This window comes from Pollachius pollachius, assembly GCF_949987615.1.
Source record: "Pollachius pollachius genome assembly, chromosome: 2".
NCBI lineage: Eukaryota > Metazoa > Chordata > Actinopteri > Gadiformes > Gadidae > Pollachius > Pollachius pollachius.
The window spans coordinates 51,980,805-52,000,934 of NC_136935.1; the positions used below are offsets into that span (position 1 = coordinate 51,980,805).

Sequence of the window (20,130 nt, forward strand, 5' to 3'; positions counted from 1 at the left end):
AGTTTATATAATTCGAAGTAAGTAAATAACATCTTGACGTCATTCAGAAGCGCAGCCACAACTCCCACCACCAGAGGGTGCTAATGGGAGCATGTATAATAAAACGAGTTTAAGTGCCACTCTAATCCAATGCAAACCCGCTCATTTAATAACTAAACCCCGATGATGGAGCTAAGCCCCAGGGGCCAGGCTGTCGCCAAGCCCCGGTGCTGTCTCTATGCCTCGGTGCTCTCTAAGCCCCGGTTATGTCTCAGCCCTGGTGCTGTCTCTAAGCCCCGGACTAGGCCCGGTGCTGTCCCTAAGTGCGGTCTCTAAGCCCCGATGCTGTCTCTAAGACCCGTTGTTGTCCCTAAGTGCTGTCTCTAAGCCCCGGTCCGTCCCTAAGTGCTGTCTCTAAGCCCCGATGCTGTCTCTAAGCCCCCGTCTGTCCCTAATTGCTGTCTCTAGGCCCCGGTCCGTCCCCTAAGTGCTGTCTCTAAGCCCCGATGAAAGCCCCGGTCTGTCCCTAAGTGCTGTCTCTAAGCCCCGGTCCGTCTCTAAGCCCCGATGCTGTCTCTAAGCCCGGTCCGTCCCTAAGTGTTGTCTCTAAGCCCCGGTCTGTCCCTAAGTGCTGTCTCTAAGCCCCGGTCTGTCCCTGCAGGTGCTTTATTGAAGTGGCTGGAGATCCGCAGCGTGTGTCCGATGTGCAACAAGCCCATCCTCCGCCTGCAGCCGGAGGCCTCCACCGGGGGCCAATCAGGACGGGGCCCCTGGACCCGGAGGAGGTCTAGACCAATCAGGAGGGGCCCCTGGAACCAGAGGAGGTCTAGACCAATCGGGGGGGGGCTGGACCCGGAGGAGGTCTAGACCAATCGGGGGGGCCCTGGACCCGGAGGAGGTCTAGACCAATCAGGAGGGGCACCTGGACCGTAGGAGGTGTAGACCAATCAGGGGAGGAGGGGGCGTAGCCAACAGGACCAGGCTCTTAACGACAGCATTCTAATGAACCCAGAAGAGATGCTTTACGTCTTCTGGATTCATCTTTGTTGATTGGATCGAGTGGCACCGCTCAGTGCTGGTCTCCATGGTGACCCCAGATACGGACACGCCCACCTGGTCTTCACCTTCATTGACCAAATACACAAAAGACATCGGTGGGACTTTGTGGAACCTTGTCCCCAGTGATGGACTGGGAGTATTGTTGGGACAACCCAACAGGACCTGTAGGGAGAGGGGTGGGGGGGATATAGGACTGTGGTTGTCTTTATATCTCAGGGGTGGGGGGGGTGGGGAGGTTGAAGAGGTGACATGACGCCACCAGGTGTGAGTGTGATCAGCCGTTACAAGCCTGTAAATCTGCGTTTTGGTGACATCACTAGTGGGCGTGTCTAGCTAAACGCCAGTGAATCAGTCTACCAGCCGTCCCAGTGGACCGTTGCTGATCTGTCCATCTACCTAGGTGGACACGCCCACTTGGGATGTCACCAAAACAAAGGAAAAGGCAGATTTTCACTGTGGTGGCGTCACATCACGCTTTAACATTATCAGCCAGCACAAACCTTTCATTTACCCTCTTCACCTCGTGCCGCATACGGACATCCTCTCAGTACTGCCAACGTAGGAGGAGGAGGAGGAGGAAGGAGATGGAGGAGGAGACGGAGGAGGAGGAGGAAGGAGGTGGAGGGGTGTGTGTTGTCAACAGTAGATTCTCCAGGCCGGTGTAGAAGTCTCGTTAACCGTCCCAGGACGCGTTCGTTAACTTCAGAGAGGCCGATTGCGTGTTAGTCTTGCATTCGCGTGTGTTACTGTACGTAAACGTGTCCTTATAAATATATATTGTTATTTTGTACTTGTTGCTTTTAAAAATAAAAAGTCATGTCATTGCAATGATAGAGGAAACAACAAAACTCCAAGTTATTTTTGTTTTAATAAAAAGAAAAGAAACAGAACGGTAAATGCAACACATCCATACAAAATACAGAATAAAAAATCTTCTCCTTAAAGTCCAGACGCAGAACTTATCTTCAAAGACTGAAATCTGGTTTGAGAAGCTGTGATGATCTGTCCATCGCACGAGAAGAGGATTCCCCTGGACATCGCCACGGTAACCGTCACCAGGGTGACCATCACCTTGGCAACCATCACCTGCGTCAACACCATCATCTGTTGGACTGGGGGCTGCGTCTCCCCCCCAGCAGGCGGCCTGTCTCCCCCCTCTCTCCCCCCCCAGCAGGCGGCCTGTCTCCCCCCTCTCTCCCCCCCAGCAGGCGGCCTGTCTCCCCCCTCTCTCCCCCCCAGCAGGCGGCCTGTCTCCCCCCTCTCTCCCCCCCAGCAGGCGGCCTGTCTCCCCCCTCTCTCCCCCCCAGCAGGCGGCCTGTCTCCCCCCTCTCTCCCCCCCAGCAGGCGGCCTGTCTCCCCCCTCTCTCCCCCCCAGCAGGCGGCCTGTCTCCCCCCTCTCTCCCCCCTCTCTCCCCCCCCAGCAGGCGGCCTGTCTCCCCCCTCTCTCCCCCCTCTCTCCCCCCCTAGCAGGCGGCCTGTCTCCCCCCTCTCTCCCCCCTCTCTCCCCCCCTAGCAGGCGGCCTGTCTCCCCCCTCTCTCCCCCCTAGCAGGCGGCCTGTCTCCCCCCTCTCTCCCCCCTAGCAGGCGGCCTGTCTCCCCCCTCTCTCCCCCCCTAGCAGGCGGCATGTCTCCCCCCTCTCTCCCCCCCTAGCAGGCGGCCTGTCTCCCCCCTCTCTCCCCCCCTAGCAGGCGGCCTGTCTCCCCCCTCTCTCCCCCCCAGCAGGCGGCCTGTCTCCCCCCTCTCTCCCCCCCCAGCAGGCGGCCTGTCTCCCCCCTCTCTCCCCCCCAGCAGGCGGCCTGTCTCCCCCCTCTCTCCCCCCCAGCAGGCGGCCTGTCTCCCCCCTCTCTCCCCCCCAGCAGGCGGCCTGTCTCCCCCCTCTCTCCCCCCCAGCAGGCGGCCTGTCTCCCCCCTCTCTCCCCCCCTAGCAGGCGGCCTGTCTCCCCCCTCTCTCCCCCTCTAGCAGGCGGCCTGTCTCCCCCCTCTCTCCCCCCCTAGCAGGCGGCCTGTCTCCCCCCTCTCTCCCCCTCTAGCAGGCGGCCTGTCTCCCCCCTCTCTCCCCCCCAGCAGGCGGCCTGTCTCCCCCCTCTATCCCCTCTCTCCCCCCCTATCAGGCGGCCTGTCTCCCCCCTCTCTCCCCCTCTAGCAGGCGGCCTGTCTCCCCCCTCTCTCCCCCTCTACGAACTCCAGCGCCTTCTCCTTCACCGTCTGGACGCTCTCCGGCGTGCCATGCTTCTTCTCGTAGTCCAGGTAGCGCTTGAAGAAGAACTTGACCTTCTTGACCGCCACGCTGAGGTGGATCGCGCGGTCGAACAGCGCCCTGGGTGGGGGGGAGGGGGGAGGAGGAGTTAACAGGGAGGCTGGGGGCTGAGGGTAGTCTTAATAATACTGCGGGCAGGATAGTCCAGTAGGTTTATGGGGGTGATCTGACTCTGGGTCCCCAGTAAAAACATACTTGTAATTGACTGCAATTATACAGCGCTTTTCTATCCAGTGGCCACTCAAAGCGCTTTACATACTGCCTCACATTCACCCATTCATGCACCGACGGCGGAGTCAGCCCCGCAGGGCGACAGCCAGCTGGTCAGGAGCAGTCAGGGGGGGGCGTCTCGCTCAGGGACACCTCCACACTCCACTAGGAGGAGCCGGGGATCGAACTAGCGACCTTCTGGTTACCAGCCAGCCTGCTCTACCTCCTGAGCCACGTCGTCCCAACCCAGTAACGAGTGTGTGGCCCCTAGCCGGTAACGAGTGTGTGGCCCCTAGCCGGTAACGAGTGTGTGGCCCCTAGCCGGTAACGAGTGTGTGGCCCCTAGCCGGTAACGAGTGTGTGGCCCCGAGCCGGTAACGAGTGTGTGGCCCCGAGCCGGTAACGAGTGTGTGGCCCCTAGCCGGTAACGAGTGTGTGGCCCCTAGCCGGTAACGAGTGTGTGGCCCCGAGCCGGTAACGAGTGTGTGGCCCCGAGCCGGTAACGAGTGTGTGGCCCCTAGCCGGTAACGAGTGTGTGGCCCCTAGCCGGTAACGAGTGTGTGGCCCCGAGCCGGTAACGAGTGTGTGGCCCCTAGCCGGTAACGCGAGTGTGGCCCCTACCTGACGTCCTTCTGGGAGCCGTGTTTGATGGTAAGGTCCATGAAGACCGACCACAGGTCCGTCCTCTTGGGGTACGTCCCCAGGATCTTGTCCAGCATTGCGCGGCCGCGCTCTGTGTCGCCGTACTGGTACTCCAGCTGAGCGAACTTAGAGATCAGCTCCACGCCTGGGGGGGGAAGAGGGGGAGGGGGGGAGGGGGGCAGAGGGTAAGAGAGTGGAGCTTTAGGGAAGCTGGAGGAAATTTAGGGGATTCTACTTCACTGAATGAGGTGACTTCCATTTACATTGAGGGCGTTTATCAAGACGCTTTTACCCAAAGCGTCTCACAATAAGGACATTTGTCAGAAGAAAGACAGCAAGGATGTTGATAGAACCAGGTGCCAAGCCCTCGCTATCACTAGGTTCACCCGTTCCCCGTATACAACACAGCGAGGATAGGCTGCTACACGATGCTAAGTGCGTGCGTCTCACTGTCGGTGGAGGGCAGGCTCTTCAGCGCCCTCTGCAGGAGAGCGCTGGCCGCGTCGCTCTGGCCCTGCTGCAGCAGGAAGCCGCCGTAGCTCAGCCACGAGCCCTTCTGCTGCCGGAAGCGCTTCACCATCGTCCGGTACAGAGACTCCGCCTCCTGGGGGAGGGGGGGAGACAGAGACAGACGCTTTAAAATCATAAGTGCAGTCGCTGCGATTGGCAGAGATATTATTCGAGTGTGGTTTGGGAGAAGCGGCCCAGTCGAAGTGCTCTGGTCTGTGTTGCTTTAATGACGCTTTTCATTGATAGTCGACCACTCCTGGTTCATTTCTCTGCTCTGCTAGGAGGAGCCGGGGATCTCCCTCTCCCTCCAGCAGGGTGTGGGTTCGGGGCCCCGGGGCGTACCTTCATCTTGTTGGAGCGGGCGTAGATGTCGGCCAGCTGCTGGTAAACGGGCATGGGCTCGCAGAAGGTCTGCGCGTGCTCAAACACCTTCTTCAGGCTCTCCTCCGAGCCGTACATGTTCTCCAGGTTCAGCAGAGCCACCCACACGTTCAGCTTCTCCTGCTCCTCCCTGGAGGAGGAGAACAACACCAGGAGTTAAACACACGTTCAGCTTCTCCTGCTCCTCCCTGGAGGAGGAGAACAACACCAGGAGTTAAACACACGTTCAGCTTCTCCTGCTCCTCCCTGGAGGAGGAGGGCTCCCCTGTCTGACTTGTTCCTGTAAAGTGCTCTGTGACGGACCTGAAGGGGATGTCTTCAGGGTTAGGGTTAGAGGCTGATGGCCTTCAGGGTCAGGGTTAGTGGTTGATGGTCTACAGGGTCAGGGTTAGTGGTTGATGGTCTACAGGGTCAGGGTTAGTGGTTGATGGCCTTCAGGGTTAGTGGTTGATGGCCTTCAGGGTTAGTGGTTGATGGTCTTCAGGGTTAGGGTTAGTGGTTGATGGCCTTCAGGGTTAGTTGTTGATGGTATTCAGGGTCAGGGTCAGGGTTAGGGTTAGTAGTTGATGGCCTTCAGGGTTAGTGGTTGATGGTATTCAGGGTCAGGGTTAGGGTTAGTGGTTGATGGCCTTCAGGGTTAGTGGTTGATGAGGATCAGGGTCAGGGTTAGGGTTAGTGGTTGATGGCCTTCAGGGTTAGTGGTTGATGGTCTTCAGGGTCAGGGTTAGGGTTAGTGGTTGATGGCCTTCAGGGTTAGTGGTTGATGGTCTTCAGGGTCAGGGTCAGGGTTAGGGTTAGTGGTTGATGGCCTTCAGGGTTAGTGGTTGATGGTCTACAGGGTCAGGGTTAGTGGTTGATGGTCTACAGGGTCAGGGTTAGTGGTTGATGGCCTTCAGGGTTAGTGGTTGATGGTCTTCAGGGTCAGGGTCAGGGTTAGGGTTAGTGGTTGATGGCCTTCAGGGTTAGTGGTTGATGGTCTTCAGGGTCAGGGTTAGGGTTAGTGGTTGATGGCCTTCAGGGTTAGTGGTTGATGGTAGTCAGGGTCAGGGTTAGGGTTAGTGGTTGATGGCCTTCAGGGTTAGTGGTTGATGGTATTCAGGGTCAGGGTTAGGGTTAGTGGTTGATGGCCTTCAGGGTTAGTGGTTGATGAGGGTCAGGGTCAGGGTTAGGGTTAGTGGTTGATGGCCTTCAGGGTTAGTGGTTGATGGTCTTCAGGGTCAGGGTCAGGGTTAGGGTTAGTGGTTGATGGCCTTCAGGGTTAGTGGTTGATGGTCTTCAGGGTCAGGATCAGGGTTAGGGTTAGTGGTTGATGGCCTTCAGGGTCAGGGTTAGTGATTGATGGTCTACAGGGTCAGGGTTAGTGGTTGATGGTCTACAGGGTCAGGGTTAGTGGTTGATGGCCTTCAGGGTTAGTGGTTGATGGTCTTCAGGGTTAGTGGTTGATGGTCTTCAGGGTTAGGGTTAGAGGCTGATGGCCTTCAGGGTTAGTGGTTGATGGCCTTCAGGGTTAGTGGTTGATGGTCGTTAGGGTTAGGGTTAGTGGTTGATGGTCTTCAGGGTTAGGGCTAGGGTTAGTGGTTGATGGCCTTCAGGGTTAGTGGTTGATGGCCTTCAGGGTTAGTGGTTGATGGTCGTTAGGGTTAGGGTTAGTGGTTGATGGTCTTCAGGGTTAGGGCTAGGGTTAGTGGTTGATGGCCTTCAGGGTTAGTGGTTGATGGTCTTCAGGGTCAGGGTTAGTGGTTGATGGCCTTCGGGTAGTGGTTGATGGTCTTCAGGGTTAGGGTTAGAGGCTGATGGTTGTTAGGGTTAGTGGTTGATGGCCTTCAGGGTTAGTGGTTGATGGTCTACAGGGTTAGTGGTTGATGGCCTTCAGGGTCAGGGGCTGTGTAACAATGAGCTCTGACCTGAAGGAGATGGTCTTCAGGGCCCTCTCGGCCACGCTGCGGGCCTGCTCTATCTGCGTGGCCTGCAGGTGGTTGGCCATGTACTGCAGCCACAGCAGGGAGCTGTTGGGGGAGGCCAGCAGCAGGCGCTCGAAGGAAGCCGCGTCCTGGGGCCGCAGGCCGGGCTCCATCAGCTGCAGCTCCCGCCGCGCCAGAGCCTTCTCCTCCTCCTTCTGCTCCTGCTCCTGCTGCTGCTTGCTTTTCTTCTGAGGCTGGGAGGAGGACCACAGACAGATGCACGGTTAGCTCCGACTCCCCTTCAGTGCGCATATATATTCACTGTTTATTTCTACTCTTTTTTATTAATTTATCTGTTGGTTTATTTTTGATAGGGACCATGCATGTTTATGAACATTGTCGTTTAAAAAACACCATTTAAATATGCCAGAATTAGTAAAAAAAAAAAAACTACTTTTCATCCGCAGTCCCTGGTTCATTTGCATCCCTGTCGTAGGCGGCCGTAGACCGGCGAGATTAAACATGTTTTGCAGATGCTTTTGAGACGGTTTATTAAATATGCTTAGCATATCACAGACGACAGTCAGAGCCTCTCTAAGCAACACCTGTGGACCATCGTCATACCTCCCTGGAGGATCAGGATCAACTCATCCTCTTTAAGCAGCATCAGGGAACAAGGCCAGAGCCACAAGTCACAGAACTGAGAGCCATGTTTGGTGACTTCATGAGGAGAAGGAGGCGCAGAGACTTCAGGACGAGATAGGAGAAGACTGATGGTCTTGAGGTTTGGCGTATGTGATATGCTAAACATGTTCAATAAACTACCTAAAATACATATGCAACGTCTGCTATAACTCGATTGACCGCCTGACTATGGTATCCTACAACACTCTTTATTGTTGTTATCAATGTTGTGTACTTTCTAATGTTTCTCCCCCTTCATTTCCCATCTGGGATCAAGGAAATACAACTTATTTCATCTTCTCTTTACTAAAGATACACAGAAAGAGTATGGAAAGGAAAGACTACAGAGCATAGAATTAAAGTGGAGCCTGCCGTTATTCATACCATTGATAGTCAACAGTATGCATTGTTACCCCCATGCCTGAGGGGGGCGCTCTACGGCATCTGTTCAGTGTAACCCGTAACATCGTCCTGGTGCTGGTCAACCAGGGTTAGAGTGGATATCAACGCCTCGGTTACTAACAAGTTATCCTTGTATTATCAAACAAACTTAATGACCGCCTACTGTTACAAGGAGCAAGAAAAGACGTCAGTCAAAGTAGAAAGCCAACGACATGGGGTTGGGGCATAACACCAATAGGGCGATATAGCGTCGCCCTTCTTTGTGCGCTGCGAGAATCGATGCACTGGCGCCAAATATCGATATATTTTTATTATTATTTATTGTATTATTATGGCTTTTTTCCTGAAGAGTTAAGACAGGAATTCGCCCGAAGCATCGATATTTAAATTACTAAAATAAGGCGCTCTGAACAGATTTCCCTGCTGCTCCAGGCGGCCCTCAACACTTGAATGAAGGAAACTTGAACAGAAGTTAACTAGCCAAAGACGCTAGCTGAAAAACAGTTTTGACCGTGAATAAATACAGAAGTTCAGCACTTTTTCAGTCATTTTGTTTTACTCGTTAGACATATATCGTGATGTATCGCTATAGCATTGTCTCACACCATATTGATTATCGCAGAATCGCTGCATGGTGGGCCGTGTGTCGCATGGTACCGTGAGGTACCCTGTGACCCCGCCCCTCACCCTCATGGCACCAGCGGGGGGTCCTACCTTGTCCGTCTCCTCGCTCTCCTCCCCCTCGCTGCTGTCCCCGTCCTGGTTCTGGGGCTCCACGACGGCCGGCCTCAGGGAGTTCAGACCCAGGTCCCAGGAGAACCCGGCTGACACCTGCAGGCGGGCGGGGGCCGAGGGCTTTACCTGCTGGGGGGGGGGGGGGGGGGGGGGGGGCAAACGTGTTCACGTCCACGACGTAGAGACCGACCAGGGTCCCTCCGATACTGCCCACAATGAAGTATCGGGTATCGGCGAGTACACAATTCTACGCACTGATCCGATACCATCACGTGACTCATTTAATACACGGCGAATCGGAACGGGAAACGTGCCATCTGCGACCTACCCTCGTCCGAGCTGCCAAGACGGGAAAACATGGATGCTCACGCTTAACTACAAGAATACAAATGAATAACCAAATAATAGATTATAAATCTTTCTTCAGTAAGTGAACCGGCTATGCGTTGCTGTCGTCGTAGGAGAACCCTTCGATCAGAACCAGTGATGTTAGTAGTTACAATGCTAGATGCTGTGACGGTTTTTACTCCGGATCGGCTGATACTCAAGGTCATGAATCGGACAGGAAAAAATTGTATCGGAACATCTCTAGGTTCCGAAAAAATTGCATCGTAACATCTCTAGGTTCCGAAAAAATTGCATCGTAACATCTCTAGATTCCGAAAAATTGGTATCGGAACGTCACTAAGTTCCGAAAAAATAGTATCGGCTCCTCAAAGTTCCCTTTCACTTTCTTACTGGCAGATCCCCTCCGGTGTTACCTGGGTCCTTGTCGTCTCCTCTTCCCTGCAGGACACTTCCACCCCGCTGTCGCTGTCCTCTGGTCGCCCCTTCTTCGCCTTTCTCTTCTTCTTCTTATCCACAGTGACCACAGCCTTGACCTGGTCAAAGCACACACACACACACACACACACACACACACACACACACACACACACACACACAGACAGAGAGACACACACAGAGACAGAGACAAAGCAGTTAGATATTCATGTTCATCAGCAGCTGGGTCTACTCTGACTGAGGTCAGCCCCAGTGAAACACTGATTGTTCTGATCCACCGTTTACTCCTAACCCTAACCCTCCCTTGTTGTTGCAGGAAACCCAGGAACATCTGAGTTACCGTGATGCTGTGTGGAAAACTACTATGAAGCTGTCCGTCAGATCAGAATTTAAAACTAACATGGTTAATTACAACATTCATACTCTAATATAATATAATGTGCAGGGATACATTTAGTATTAATTCCCTTCTCTTGGGTCTGGCCAAAGCCCCCAGGTTTTGATTGGCCAGCGTTAGAACCTGCTGACCAGACATGTTTACCTTCTTAGGGGCTTCCTTCTTCTTCTTCTCCTCCTCCTCCTCCTCCTCCTCTCCTTCTCTGAAGTACACGTCAGGGCCGCTCTGAGCCTCCTGTATTCGCTGCTCCTCAATCTTCATCATCTTCATCTTCTTGGACTTGATCTCAGCCTTGGTCTGAAAGACACCACAAGACCGGAGCTCTTCACTATGATGTCTAAATGTTGGCTGTGTGGCATTGCCCACTATAAAGTACTGCAGACACATTTGGAAATATGGTGCAAAGATTAAAGTGACGAAGACTATGTCCAGTGACGAATACCATGTCCAGTGTGTTCTTATGAATTCTCCTCCAACACATTCAGATACATTAGAGAACACAGACTTATCGGAGATCTTTATCACTTCATGAGGACATGAGGGAGCTACTTCAAGGGAGGGGATGAACACGCTAGGAGAGCCTAGAGCATGCTAGGAGAGCCTAGCACACGCTAGGAGAGGCTAGAGCACGCTAGGAGAGCCTAGCACATGCTAGGAGAGGCTAGTCCTATGTTATCTGTGTGCTGCTACCTTGGCCAGTGCTCACTTGTAACAGAGATATATATTCCAATGTGATTTCTCCCTGGTTAAATAAAGATGAAAAAATAAATTGCTAGGAGAGGCCACAACATGCTGGGATGCTCAGGGACACTCGAGCACAAACAAGGACCCTCGGGGACACGCCCCCACGGGCAGGATGCACAACCTTCAGCGCCTCCATCAGTGCGGCCTTCCTCTTCATCCGGGCGGCGAGCTCCCCCTTCTGCTCCTCGGGGGGCCGCAGTGGCAGCCCCAGGGCCTCGGGCAGGACGTCCGACTTCTTGGTGTCCTGGGCCAGCAGAGACAGCTCCACCAGCTGGGTCTCCGGGTCGAAACTGAGGAGGACGAGGATTCATCATTTATACTGTTCAGACCGTCTATTTTTGTGTGCCCCATTTGTCTTCTCCTTACTTTTAGCATTTAGTTTAGCATTTACCCTTAGCGTCTGCTTTTGTTTGTATTAGTACTTTGTATTCTTATTGTATTTTATTTACTTTTATCGTGTTATTTCCACTGCTGCGGGGCTATTGTAACAAACTAATTTCCCCTATGGAGGATTGATAAAGTGGTATCGTATGATGGGACAGAGTGCTGAATAGTCCTCTGCCCCTCCTCGTTTACTGAGCGGTCATCAACCAGATCTTCTAGACGTAGAAACGGGTTCTAGGTCGTTCTGAGCGGTCTGGAAATCACTGAGTATAATGTATGGATTAGAACGAGGTTAATTTGACTTCCATAATAAACAGACTGCATTTATACTGCGCCTTTCTAACCAGCGGCCACTCAAAGCACTTTACAATACTGCCTAACATTCACCCATTCATCCACACACCGACGGCGGAGTCAGCCACGCAGGGCGACAGCCAGCTGGTCAGGAGCAGTCGGGGGGGGGGCGTCTCGCTCAGGGACACCTCGACACTCCGCTAGGAGGAGCCGGGGATCGAACCAGCAACCTTCCGGTTACCAGTCGACCCGCTCTACCTCCTGAGCCACATGCCAGCCTCTGAATCCCGATATGAATGAAGCTTGTGGTTCAACAAGCTGCAAACAGAAGGGGGGGGGGGGGGGGGGGGACTCACCCGATGATGCTAGTGGTGAGCAGGGTGGAGGTGGGCAGGTGTTGGCTCAGCACTTTGGGGCTGACGTAGAATTTGGAGGCCTTGTGGAGGAGGGCTATGCCTGTGATGCTCCCGGACAGCCTGGTGGAGCGAGGGCGACCACGTGTTAACAACCACCGCGGGATCACAAGACGACTGAATGAGACGTTTTACTCCAATGTCTGCCCGTTGGTGTAGTGAGTGAGTAAGTGAGTGCGTTTATGCATGCGTGTGTTTATGCGAGCGTTTGTGTGTGTTTATGTGCTTGTGGGTGTGTGTTTATGCGCGTATGGGTGTATATTCATATGAGTGCTCCTTGGGTGTACATACATATGCGTGTGTTTGTGTATACATGTGTGTATATCTGCGTGTGTATATGCGTGTGCGTACATGTGTCTCTGCGTATGTGCGGGTGTGTTCCTGTTACCTGACTAGGACCCCCTGCTCCCCTGCTGACTTGACGTAGCCCCTGATGAGTGTTCCGGGCTTCAGGGCATCGGTGGACAGGACCTCGGGGTCCTTGGCCGCCGGGGCGAGGTCCGGGGTGACCCTGGGGGGGGCAAAGACCGTCCGAGATTAGTCCCAACGCTATCCCCAATCATTCGCCCAGACATTAGCCAGACACAAGAGGAGTCTGTAGAGTGGTGAGCTGCAGAACTCGTCGTACCTCGACTGACGCAGAGACAGCTGCCACTTGTCATCTTTAGTCCCCAGAAGGAAACATCTGAGGAGAGAAGGATTCAGGAAACACCTTTAGGATGAGTCCTCAGTCAAACATTAGTTTCTTCTAAGCCTGAAAGTAAACATTCTCCGGGACTTTCTAGGGTTAACATTTTAATTAACCATAGAAAGAAAAGGTAGAATGCAAACGTTGTGTGGTTTGAAATGTGCTCTAAAACCTGTTGCGTCGTCGAGACGCTAACTCTAAGGCTAAGGGTGGCCAGGCATTTTTCTCGGATGCTGCATTCTAGAGGAACCGGTACAACAGTAGACAGAGCTCCACCCAGAGGCCCCCAGTAGAGCAGTAGACAGAGCTCCACCCAGAGGCCTCCAGTAGAGCAGTAGACAGAGCTCCACCCAGAGGCCTCCAGTAGAGCAGTAGACAGAGCTCCACCCAGAGGCCTCCAGTAGAGCAGTAGACAGAGCTCCACCCAGAGGCCTCCAGTAGAGCAGTAGACAGAGCTCCACCCAGAGGCCTCCAGTAGAGCAGTAGACAGAGCTCCACCCAGAGGCCTCCAGTAGAGCAGTAGACAGAGCTCCACCCAGAGGCCTCCAGTAGAGCAGTAGACAGAGCTCCACCCAGAGGCCTCCAGTAGAGCAGTAGACAGAGCTCCACCCAGAGGCCTCCACTAGAGCAGTAGACAGAGCTCCACCCAGAGGCCTCCAGTAGAGCAGTAGACAGAGCTCCACCCAGAGGCCCCCAGTAGAGCAGTAGACAGAGCTCCACCCAGAGGCCTCCACTAGAGCAGTAGACAGAGCTCCACCCAGAGGCCTCCAGTAGAGCAGTAGACAGAGCTCCACCCAGAGGCCTCCAGTAGAGCAGTAGACAGAGCTCCACCCAGAGGCCCCCAGTAGAGCAGTAGACAGAGCTCCACCCAGAGGCCTCCAGTAGAGCAGTAGACAGAGCTCCACCCAGAGGCCTCCAGTAGAGCAGTAGACAGAGCTCCACCCAGAGGCCCCCAGTAGAGCAGTAGACAGAGCTCCACCCAGAGGCCTCCAGTAGAGCAGTAGACAGAGCTCCACCCAGAGGCCTCCAGTAGAGCAGTAGACAGAGCTCCACCCAGAGGCCTCCAGTAGAGCAGTAGACAGAGCTCCACCCAGAGGCCTCCAGTAGAGCAGTAGACAGACCTCCACCCAGAGGCCTCCAGTAGAGCAGTAGACAGAGCTCCACCCAGAGGCCTCCAGTAGAGCAGTAGACAGAGCTCCACCCAGAGGCCTCCAGTAGAGCAGTAGACAGAGCTCCGCCCAGAGGCCTCCAGTAGAGCAGTAGACAGAGCTCCACCCAGAGGCCTCCAGTAGAGCAGTAGACAGAGCTCCACCCAGAGGCCTCCAGTAGAGCAGTAGACAGAGCTCCACCCAGAGGCCTCCAGTAGAGCAGTAGACAGAGCTCCACCCAGAGGCCCCCAGTAGAGCAGTAGACAGAGCTCCACCCAGAGGCCTCCACTAGAGCAGTAGGCCCACCTGAGGACCTGGTCCTTGCTGAAGGCCTTCAGGGGGTCCCTGCGATAGCAGTCCGTCAGCTGCGTCATGGAGACGGTCCCCGTGGCGTTGGAGGGCAGCCGGATCAGCAGACCCCGGCCGGGGTCGATGTTCATCACCATGCCCAGGGTCACGACCCCTGGCTCCAGCTGCTGCAGACCTGGGGGGGGGGAACAGAGGTCTTACTGGGAGGTTCTGACTGACTAATTCCTGTGGATCTGGTTTTCTGGAACCAGTTAAAGCTGGGGTAGGCCGTTCAGAGAAACACTCTGAATGAACCCCCACCCCCGCCCTCAAGCCACACCCCCAAAACACCAGACTAGCGGGCTAGCTAGCTAGATGTATGGATTGGCCATCCAGTCCATACATCCATAGCTGGTTGACATTACATTTTTTGCTGTCTGGTTATAAAGAGAATTTCAACATGCATGACAACAATATGCTGAATGGTCAAACTGCCGACCATAGCTTTAAGGCTCCCTCCAGCCCCAGTGGACTAGTTGGTGTTGCACATGGTAAACAGTAACCAGTAAACATAGACAAGGGGAGTGGTTTAAGGTTGAATGGTTTAACCATTGGTTTAACCATTTGTTAATCCGATGGTAAAAGGGTTAGAACGCTACGAACTAAAGAGAAACATTGAGCATGAGGACAGACTAGCAGCTAGGCCAGCAGCTAACGAGCTAGGTCCAGGCTAGCAGCTAAAGAGCTAGGTCTAGTCTAGCAGCTAGGCTAGCAGCTAACGAGCTAGGTCCAGGCGAACAGCTAGGCTAGCAGCTAACGAGCTAGGTCCAGACGAGCAGCTAGGCTAGCAGCTAACGAGCTAGGTCCAGACGAGCAGCTAGGCTAGCAGCTAACGAGCTAGGTACGGACAAGCAGCAAGGCTAGCAGCTAATGAGCTAGTTCTAGACGAGCAGCTAGGCTAGCAGCTAACGAGCTAGGTACGGACAAGTAGCAAGGCTAGCAGCTAATGAGCTAGTTCTAGACGAGCAGCTAGGCTAGCAGCTAACGAGCTAGGTCCAGACTAGCAGCTAGGCCAGCAGCTAATGAGCCAAGTCCAGACTAGCAGCTAACGAGCTAGGTCCAGACTAGCAGCCAGGCGGCGGACCCACCGTTGAGCGACAGGGAGAAGCGGTAGGGTTTGGACGAGGCCTCGACCACCGTGGCGCTCATCGCCTGGCCGCTCTTGTACAGTTTCTCTGGGTGGCCAGCCTCCTACAGGAACATAACACACAGCTTTAAACATCAAAATACCATAGCCTCCTACAGGAACATAACACACAGCTTTAACATCAGAGCACCATAGCCTCCTACAGGAACACATAACAGTTTTAAAGGGTGCATGAAGAAGACATACACTTTTCATTAATCTTTGGGCAGAAGTCACACAGCTTACAGGTGCATCAAACAATGAGTACATTTGGTTCCCAGCAACTATAGATGACATTCAAAGTAGTTTGTGTTAGGAAATAACCAAGAGTTTATATTCGAGTGTAGTGTAGAAAGAGCTTCCGGATCTATAGAGCTAATGTCCGTTCTCTATTGCCTCAGATGATTGCAGATACAGAATGTGACAGAAAAAGGTTTTGTGAGTTTACATCCATGTCCAAAGGGTTGGAATGATGGTAAGAATGAGCGGTGGTTGCATTCTGTTTGCACACTAGAAGGGGCTTTATAACCAGACGTCTCAGACCCAGTGAACAGGGTTAATTAACCAGACCTTCCTTCACGTTGGAGCTGAACTCACCTTGGGGTCTTTGACGAGGTCCAGCAGGTCGATTATCCCGGTGAGAGACGGGTCTGTGCTGACCTCCAGACTCTTCCTCTCTGTGTTGTACTGGGGACAGAGGAACCAGTCAGCATTGCAGATGCACCTTATATAGATTCACATTTACATTGAGGGCATTTAGAAAAAAGCTTTAATCCAAAGCGATTTACAATAAGTACATTTGTAAGGGTGTTCATAGAACCAAGTGCCAAGCACTAACAATCAATAGGTTAACCCATTCCCCTTGTACAACACAGATAGCTTGGGTAAGGATAGGATAAGTGCCAGGACACACACACACGCAAATAAATAAATAAATTAATAATGGAAGTGTTCATCCCAGTAACGTACCTTTGATACAAAGCATGTGATTTGTTGTCCAGGCTTCAAGCTTCCCAGTTTCTCCCGTGGCTTCACTGGGTATAGCTTTACACTCTCGTCCAGCTTACTGGGGGCGAGCAAGAGGGAGGGAGAAAGGTTAACCAATGCCTGTGTGACGTATTGAGACTAGACAACCAGACAGACAGACGGGCAGGCGGGTACCTGGGAACCAGAGTGAGCTCGGGAATCGAGTATTTGAAGTTGGGGTGAGAGAAGGGCAGGAAGCTGAAACACAAAGAGAGACACAGCTACGTTAATAACACTTAAGAACAGATGTCGATAAGTGGCCTCGTTAACACTTAAAGAACTGAGGTCTCTAAGCAGCCTCTGGTAATAACACTTAAAGAACTGAGGTCTCTGTAACAACCCTTAGAGACCATGGCGGTCTAAAATGGCCGTCTAACATGGTGGTCTAACATGGCGGTCTCTACATGGCGGTCTAACACGGCGGTCTCTACATGGCGGTCTAACACGGCGGTCTAACACGGCGGTCTCTACATGGCGGTCTAACACGGCGGTCTAACACGGCGGTCTCTACATGGCGGTCTAACACGGCGGTCTAACAGGGCGGTCTAACAGGGCGGTCTAACATGGCGGTCTCTACATGGCGGTCTAACACGGCGGTCTCTGTGGGAGGAGCCTCTCAGCTCACCGGTGGCTGCTGGCCTCCCGCCCCCCGATGACCCGGGCCCGGACCCGGGCGCCCACCTCCACCAGCGCCGTGGGGAAGCTGCCGATCGCCACGTCGTCCGCCATCTGGGACACGTGCACGCTCCCCGTGCCGCCGCCGTCCAGCGCCACCAGCACGCACGTGGGCTTCACCGAGCGCACCGCGCCCTCCAGCGTCTCGCCGTAGGCGTGGCCCGGCGACGCCTCGCTCTCCGACGCGGCGGCGGTGCGCGGCGCCGGGCGGCGGGAGGGGCCCGCCTCCACGCGCAGCAGAGGCAGGCCCCGCAGCTCCGCGCAGGCCGGGTCCGTGACCACCACGGAGAGGGCGGAGCCCGGCTTCACGTGGCCCGCCTCGCTGAACACGCCGTTGACGTGGCAGGCGGCGTGCACCACGGCCAGGCGGGCGGAGCTCTCGAAAGCGACCACGGCGAAGACCTGGTCCACGTGCTGCACCATCACGGCCAGCAGGGAGCCCGCCTCCAGCTGGGGGGGGGTCAAAGGGATCAGGAGAAGGGCTGGAGGATGTGGGGGGGGGGGGTCTTTAGACCAGCGGTCCTCAAATGGAGGTACGCGTACCCCCAGGGGACCTTTGGATTACTGCAAGTTGTACTCAAAAAATTACTCAAAGAATAAAACATAAATATAACTATCTTTTTTCACCCGGAGTAAGTTTCCATTGTGAAAGCTAGGCAATAGAAAATCGAGAAAATGGACAAGCGGCTGAAGATTTTTTATTTTTTTCGGCCAACAGTTGCATGAAGCACAGACCCATGTTTCTCACTAAATTCAGTATTTTTACTCCCAAAATCTTTTCGTGTGAAGGGGGTACTCTGCTGAAAATAAAATCTTAGGAGGGGGGGGCACACTAGTAGAAAAGGTTTGAGATTGAGATTTGCTTTAGATTGCTGTATGCTATGTATGCTGAGAGGCATAATGCTGTACGCCATAAACAACGGCAGTGCATTGACAAAGAGGCAGAAGAGACTCACCGATTTCTTCTTGGCCAGCAGCTTAGGGAGGACGGAGACGTGGACGCAGGCGGAGAGGAGGTCAACCTGGAGAACCACCGCCGTGACCTTCTGACCCGGGGTCAAGGTCACGCCTGGCACGGATAAAACATACAGATAAAGTTTAACCAACAGGATCGTTCTCTCTCTTCAAAATTCACTAGAAACCTCACTTCTCTTTCAAGTTTGAGTCGACCCAATAAACAATCTCATAGTCAATTTTAAATGGATTTGCATTTATACCGCGCTTTGCTAACTGGCGGCCACTCAAAGCGCTTTACAACACTGCCTCACATTCACCCATTCATACACACATTCACCCACAGACGGCGGAGCAGGGCAACAGCCAGCTGGTCAGGAGCAGTCAGGGGGGGGCGTCTCGCTCAGGGACACCTCCACACTCGAACCAGCAACCTTCTGGTGACCAGCCGACCCACCCTACCTCCTGAGCCTCTTGCCACTCATGAAGTACAAACGTCTATTTAGCGTATCCTGATTCCTGATCTACCACTCAAGCATCAGACAAACGGTCCCATCTGAAGACCAGAAGGAGCGTTAACGTCTTGCATGCACTCCTGATCTCTGGGATCAGGAGACACACACACACTCAAAGAAACAAGCACACACACACACAAAGACAGGCGCGCGCACGCACACACACACACACACACGGGGCTCTCTCTCCTCCACCCCCAACCCACCTAGGACGTGATGCTTGCTGGCTGCTATGGCGACGCCCGTCAGCTCGTCGGCCTTGAAGGTGGCCCCGCCCTCCTCCAGAGCCTCCTCTACGGCCAGCGTGAGCTTCTGCCCCACGGTGAGCCCCAGCAGCTCCGCCTGCACCCCGGAACCTTCTGGAAGACAAAGACATCCAGCACACGCGTTAATCCAAAACTAATAGTGATTGGCCGATATATTGGCTGGCCGATATTATTATATTTTTTATTTATTTTCGCCAATTTTTTTTAAATACTTTTTCCTCGAAATGATTTAGACGGTTGAAATTTTTTTATTTTTTTAAATTGAGACTTGTAGCATTTGTATTAATTATTGTGTCATTTTTATGATGTAAATTGAGGGCGCAAAAGCAGTATCGGCTCAAGAAAATCGGTATCGCGTATCGGTCGTCGGCTAAGGCTGATGAAAAAAACAAAACGGTATCGGCCCTAAAAACATTGAGTCCATTAGTCAGAAGAAAGAGAAACAACAATATATCTCTGCGGGTACAGTAAGGATGTTCTTAGAACCAAGGGAGGGACAAGCATTAACCATCACTAGGTGAACCCATTGCCCGTATACAACAGATCGAGCTAGGATAAGACCCCACACGATGCAGTGTCAGTGCCATTGTTCAGTGACAGGACGTCAACATACAATAACCAATGTGTGAAACCCACTGCATCACTTTAAAGAGCGTATCAGCGATGTTGGGGGACGTCTCTTCTGTTGGTGTTCGAAGAGAGATCCCAAACAAACAGCGCCCGCTCGCCCCTCCCTTCCGTGTTTCGTGCAGCCAGTAAAAACTATCGTGAACGCAGCGCAAAACCCCACAACACCCACCCCTTGTCGGTGGTTGGTTGGAATACTATTTATTTTGGTTTTGAGTGGTTGGTAGTACCATTTGTTTCTGTGTACGATCTCGGAGCGTAGGCTGCCTACAGAGACGCGTTATTTGGCGGCCTGCTTATGGGGCGGGCGGCTAGCGGGACGTGAGGAAAGATCAGATGAATGTGATCATTAATGTTTCGGCCTAGAATCGCTGATACAACCTTTAACCTACGATGACCTTCTCTGTCAGGGTTTGGTTCTCCTCTAATAGTCAGGCAGATAGGTGTAACAATTGTGGGTTTATACGTACAAGCATGACATTTGGCACAGTCATATGAAATAGTCTGATGGATAATTCCAGATATGGGGCCACCGCGAAAACGTCCTATGGTATCCGTGGCGGCCATTTTACAAAATGGTGGCCTATATGTGTATCTAGAGTAATTTTATTAGAACATAATGAAGCATTTGTGTCGTCCGGTAAAACATATTCGCGGTCAAAACGGCCATTTTGTAAAATGGCCGCCACGCTACAATGACCTTCTCTTTCAGGGTTTGGTTCTCCCATGGGGGGGGCTGTACCTCTGCCGGCCAGCACCTCCTCGGCGCTCCTCCTCTCCCTCAGGCCCCTGAGGAGCAGCGCCTGGGCCCCGCCCTCCGGGGCCGTGACCTCCGACCCCTTCAGGGTCACCAGGAAGCGCTGCTTCTCCTCGTCGAAGGTGGTCACCATGGCGACCACCGTCTGGCCCAGCTGGTAGGCGGCGGCCGTGTCCGTCACGAAGCGGTCGCACAGCGCCTGGGGGGGGGGGGGGCGTTACTAC

The 20,130-nt window shown here is 53.6% G+C and overlaps 2 protein-coding genes across 2 annotated transcripts in view; one reads left to right on the forward strand and one right to left on the reverse strand.

Moving 5' to 3' along the window:
* Positions 1-1,200, forward strand: part of LOC307070846 (RING finger protein 122) — a gene marked incomplete at its 5' end in the record, with an annotated part of 4,713 nt that extends 3,513 nt beyond the window's left edge. Inside the window, 4 exon segments of the mRNA XM_079729517.1 lie at positions 641-644; positions 646-717; positions 719-742; positions 744-1,200. Coding sequence (XP_079585643.1) covers positions 641-644; positions 646-717; positions 719-742; positions 744-770 — 127 coding nt within the window. The 3' untranslated portion in view covers positions 771-1,200.
* A 1,978-nt stretch (positions 1,201-3,178) lies between these two features.
* The window catches only part of pdcd11 (programmed cell death 11), a gene marked incomplete at its 3' end in the record, with an annotated part of 30,984 nt that continues 14,032 nt past the window's right edge, over positions 3,179-20,130 (reverse strand). Inside the window, exons 17-37 of the mRNA XM_079730408.1 lie at positions 19,892-20,105; positions 18,463-18,615; positions 17,744-17,856; positions 16,738-17,237; positions 16,248-16,310; positions 16,056-16,152; positions 15,684-15,773; positions 15,049-15,151; positions 13,919-14,096; positions 12,405-12,461; positions 12,165-12,287; positions 11,720-11,839; positions 10,807-10,975; positions 10,086-10,238; positions 9,523-9,642; positions 8,741-8,890; positions 6,944-7,194; positions 5,001-5,169; positions 4,599-4,752; positions 4,128-4,293; positions 3,179-3,356 (exon numbers count right to left, since the gene is read on the reverse strand). Of these exons, the coding sequence (XP_079586534.1) occupies positions 3,179-3,356; positions 4,128-4,293; positions 4,599-4,752; positions 5,001-5,169; positions 6,944-7,194; positions 8,741-8,890; positions 9,523-9,642; positions 10,086-10,238; positions 10,807-10,975; positions 11,720-11,839; positions 12,165-12,287; positions 12,405-12,461; positions 13,919-14,096; positions 15,049-15,151; positions 15,684-15,773; positions 16,056-16,152; positions 16,248-16,310; positions 16,738-17,237; positions 17,744-17,856; positions 18,463-18,615; positions 19,892-20,105 (3,321 nt within the window). The remainder of the gene's footprint in view (positions 3,357-4,127; positions 4,294-4,598; positions 4,753-5,000; positions 5,170-6,943; positions 7,195-8,740; positions 8,891-9,522; positions 9,643-10,085; positions 10,239-10,806; positions 10,976-11,719; positions 11,840-12,164; positions 12,288-12,404; positions 12,462-13,918; positions 14,097-15,048; positions 15,152-15,683; positions 15,774-16,055; positions 16,153-16,247; positions 16,311-16,737; positions 17,238-17,743; positions 17,857-18,462; positions 18,616-19,891; positions 20,106-20,130) is intronic.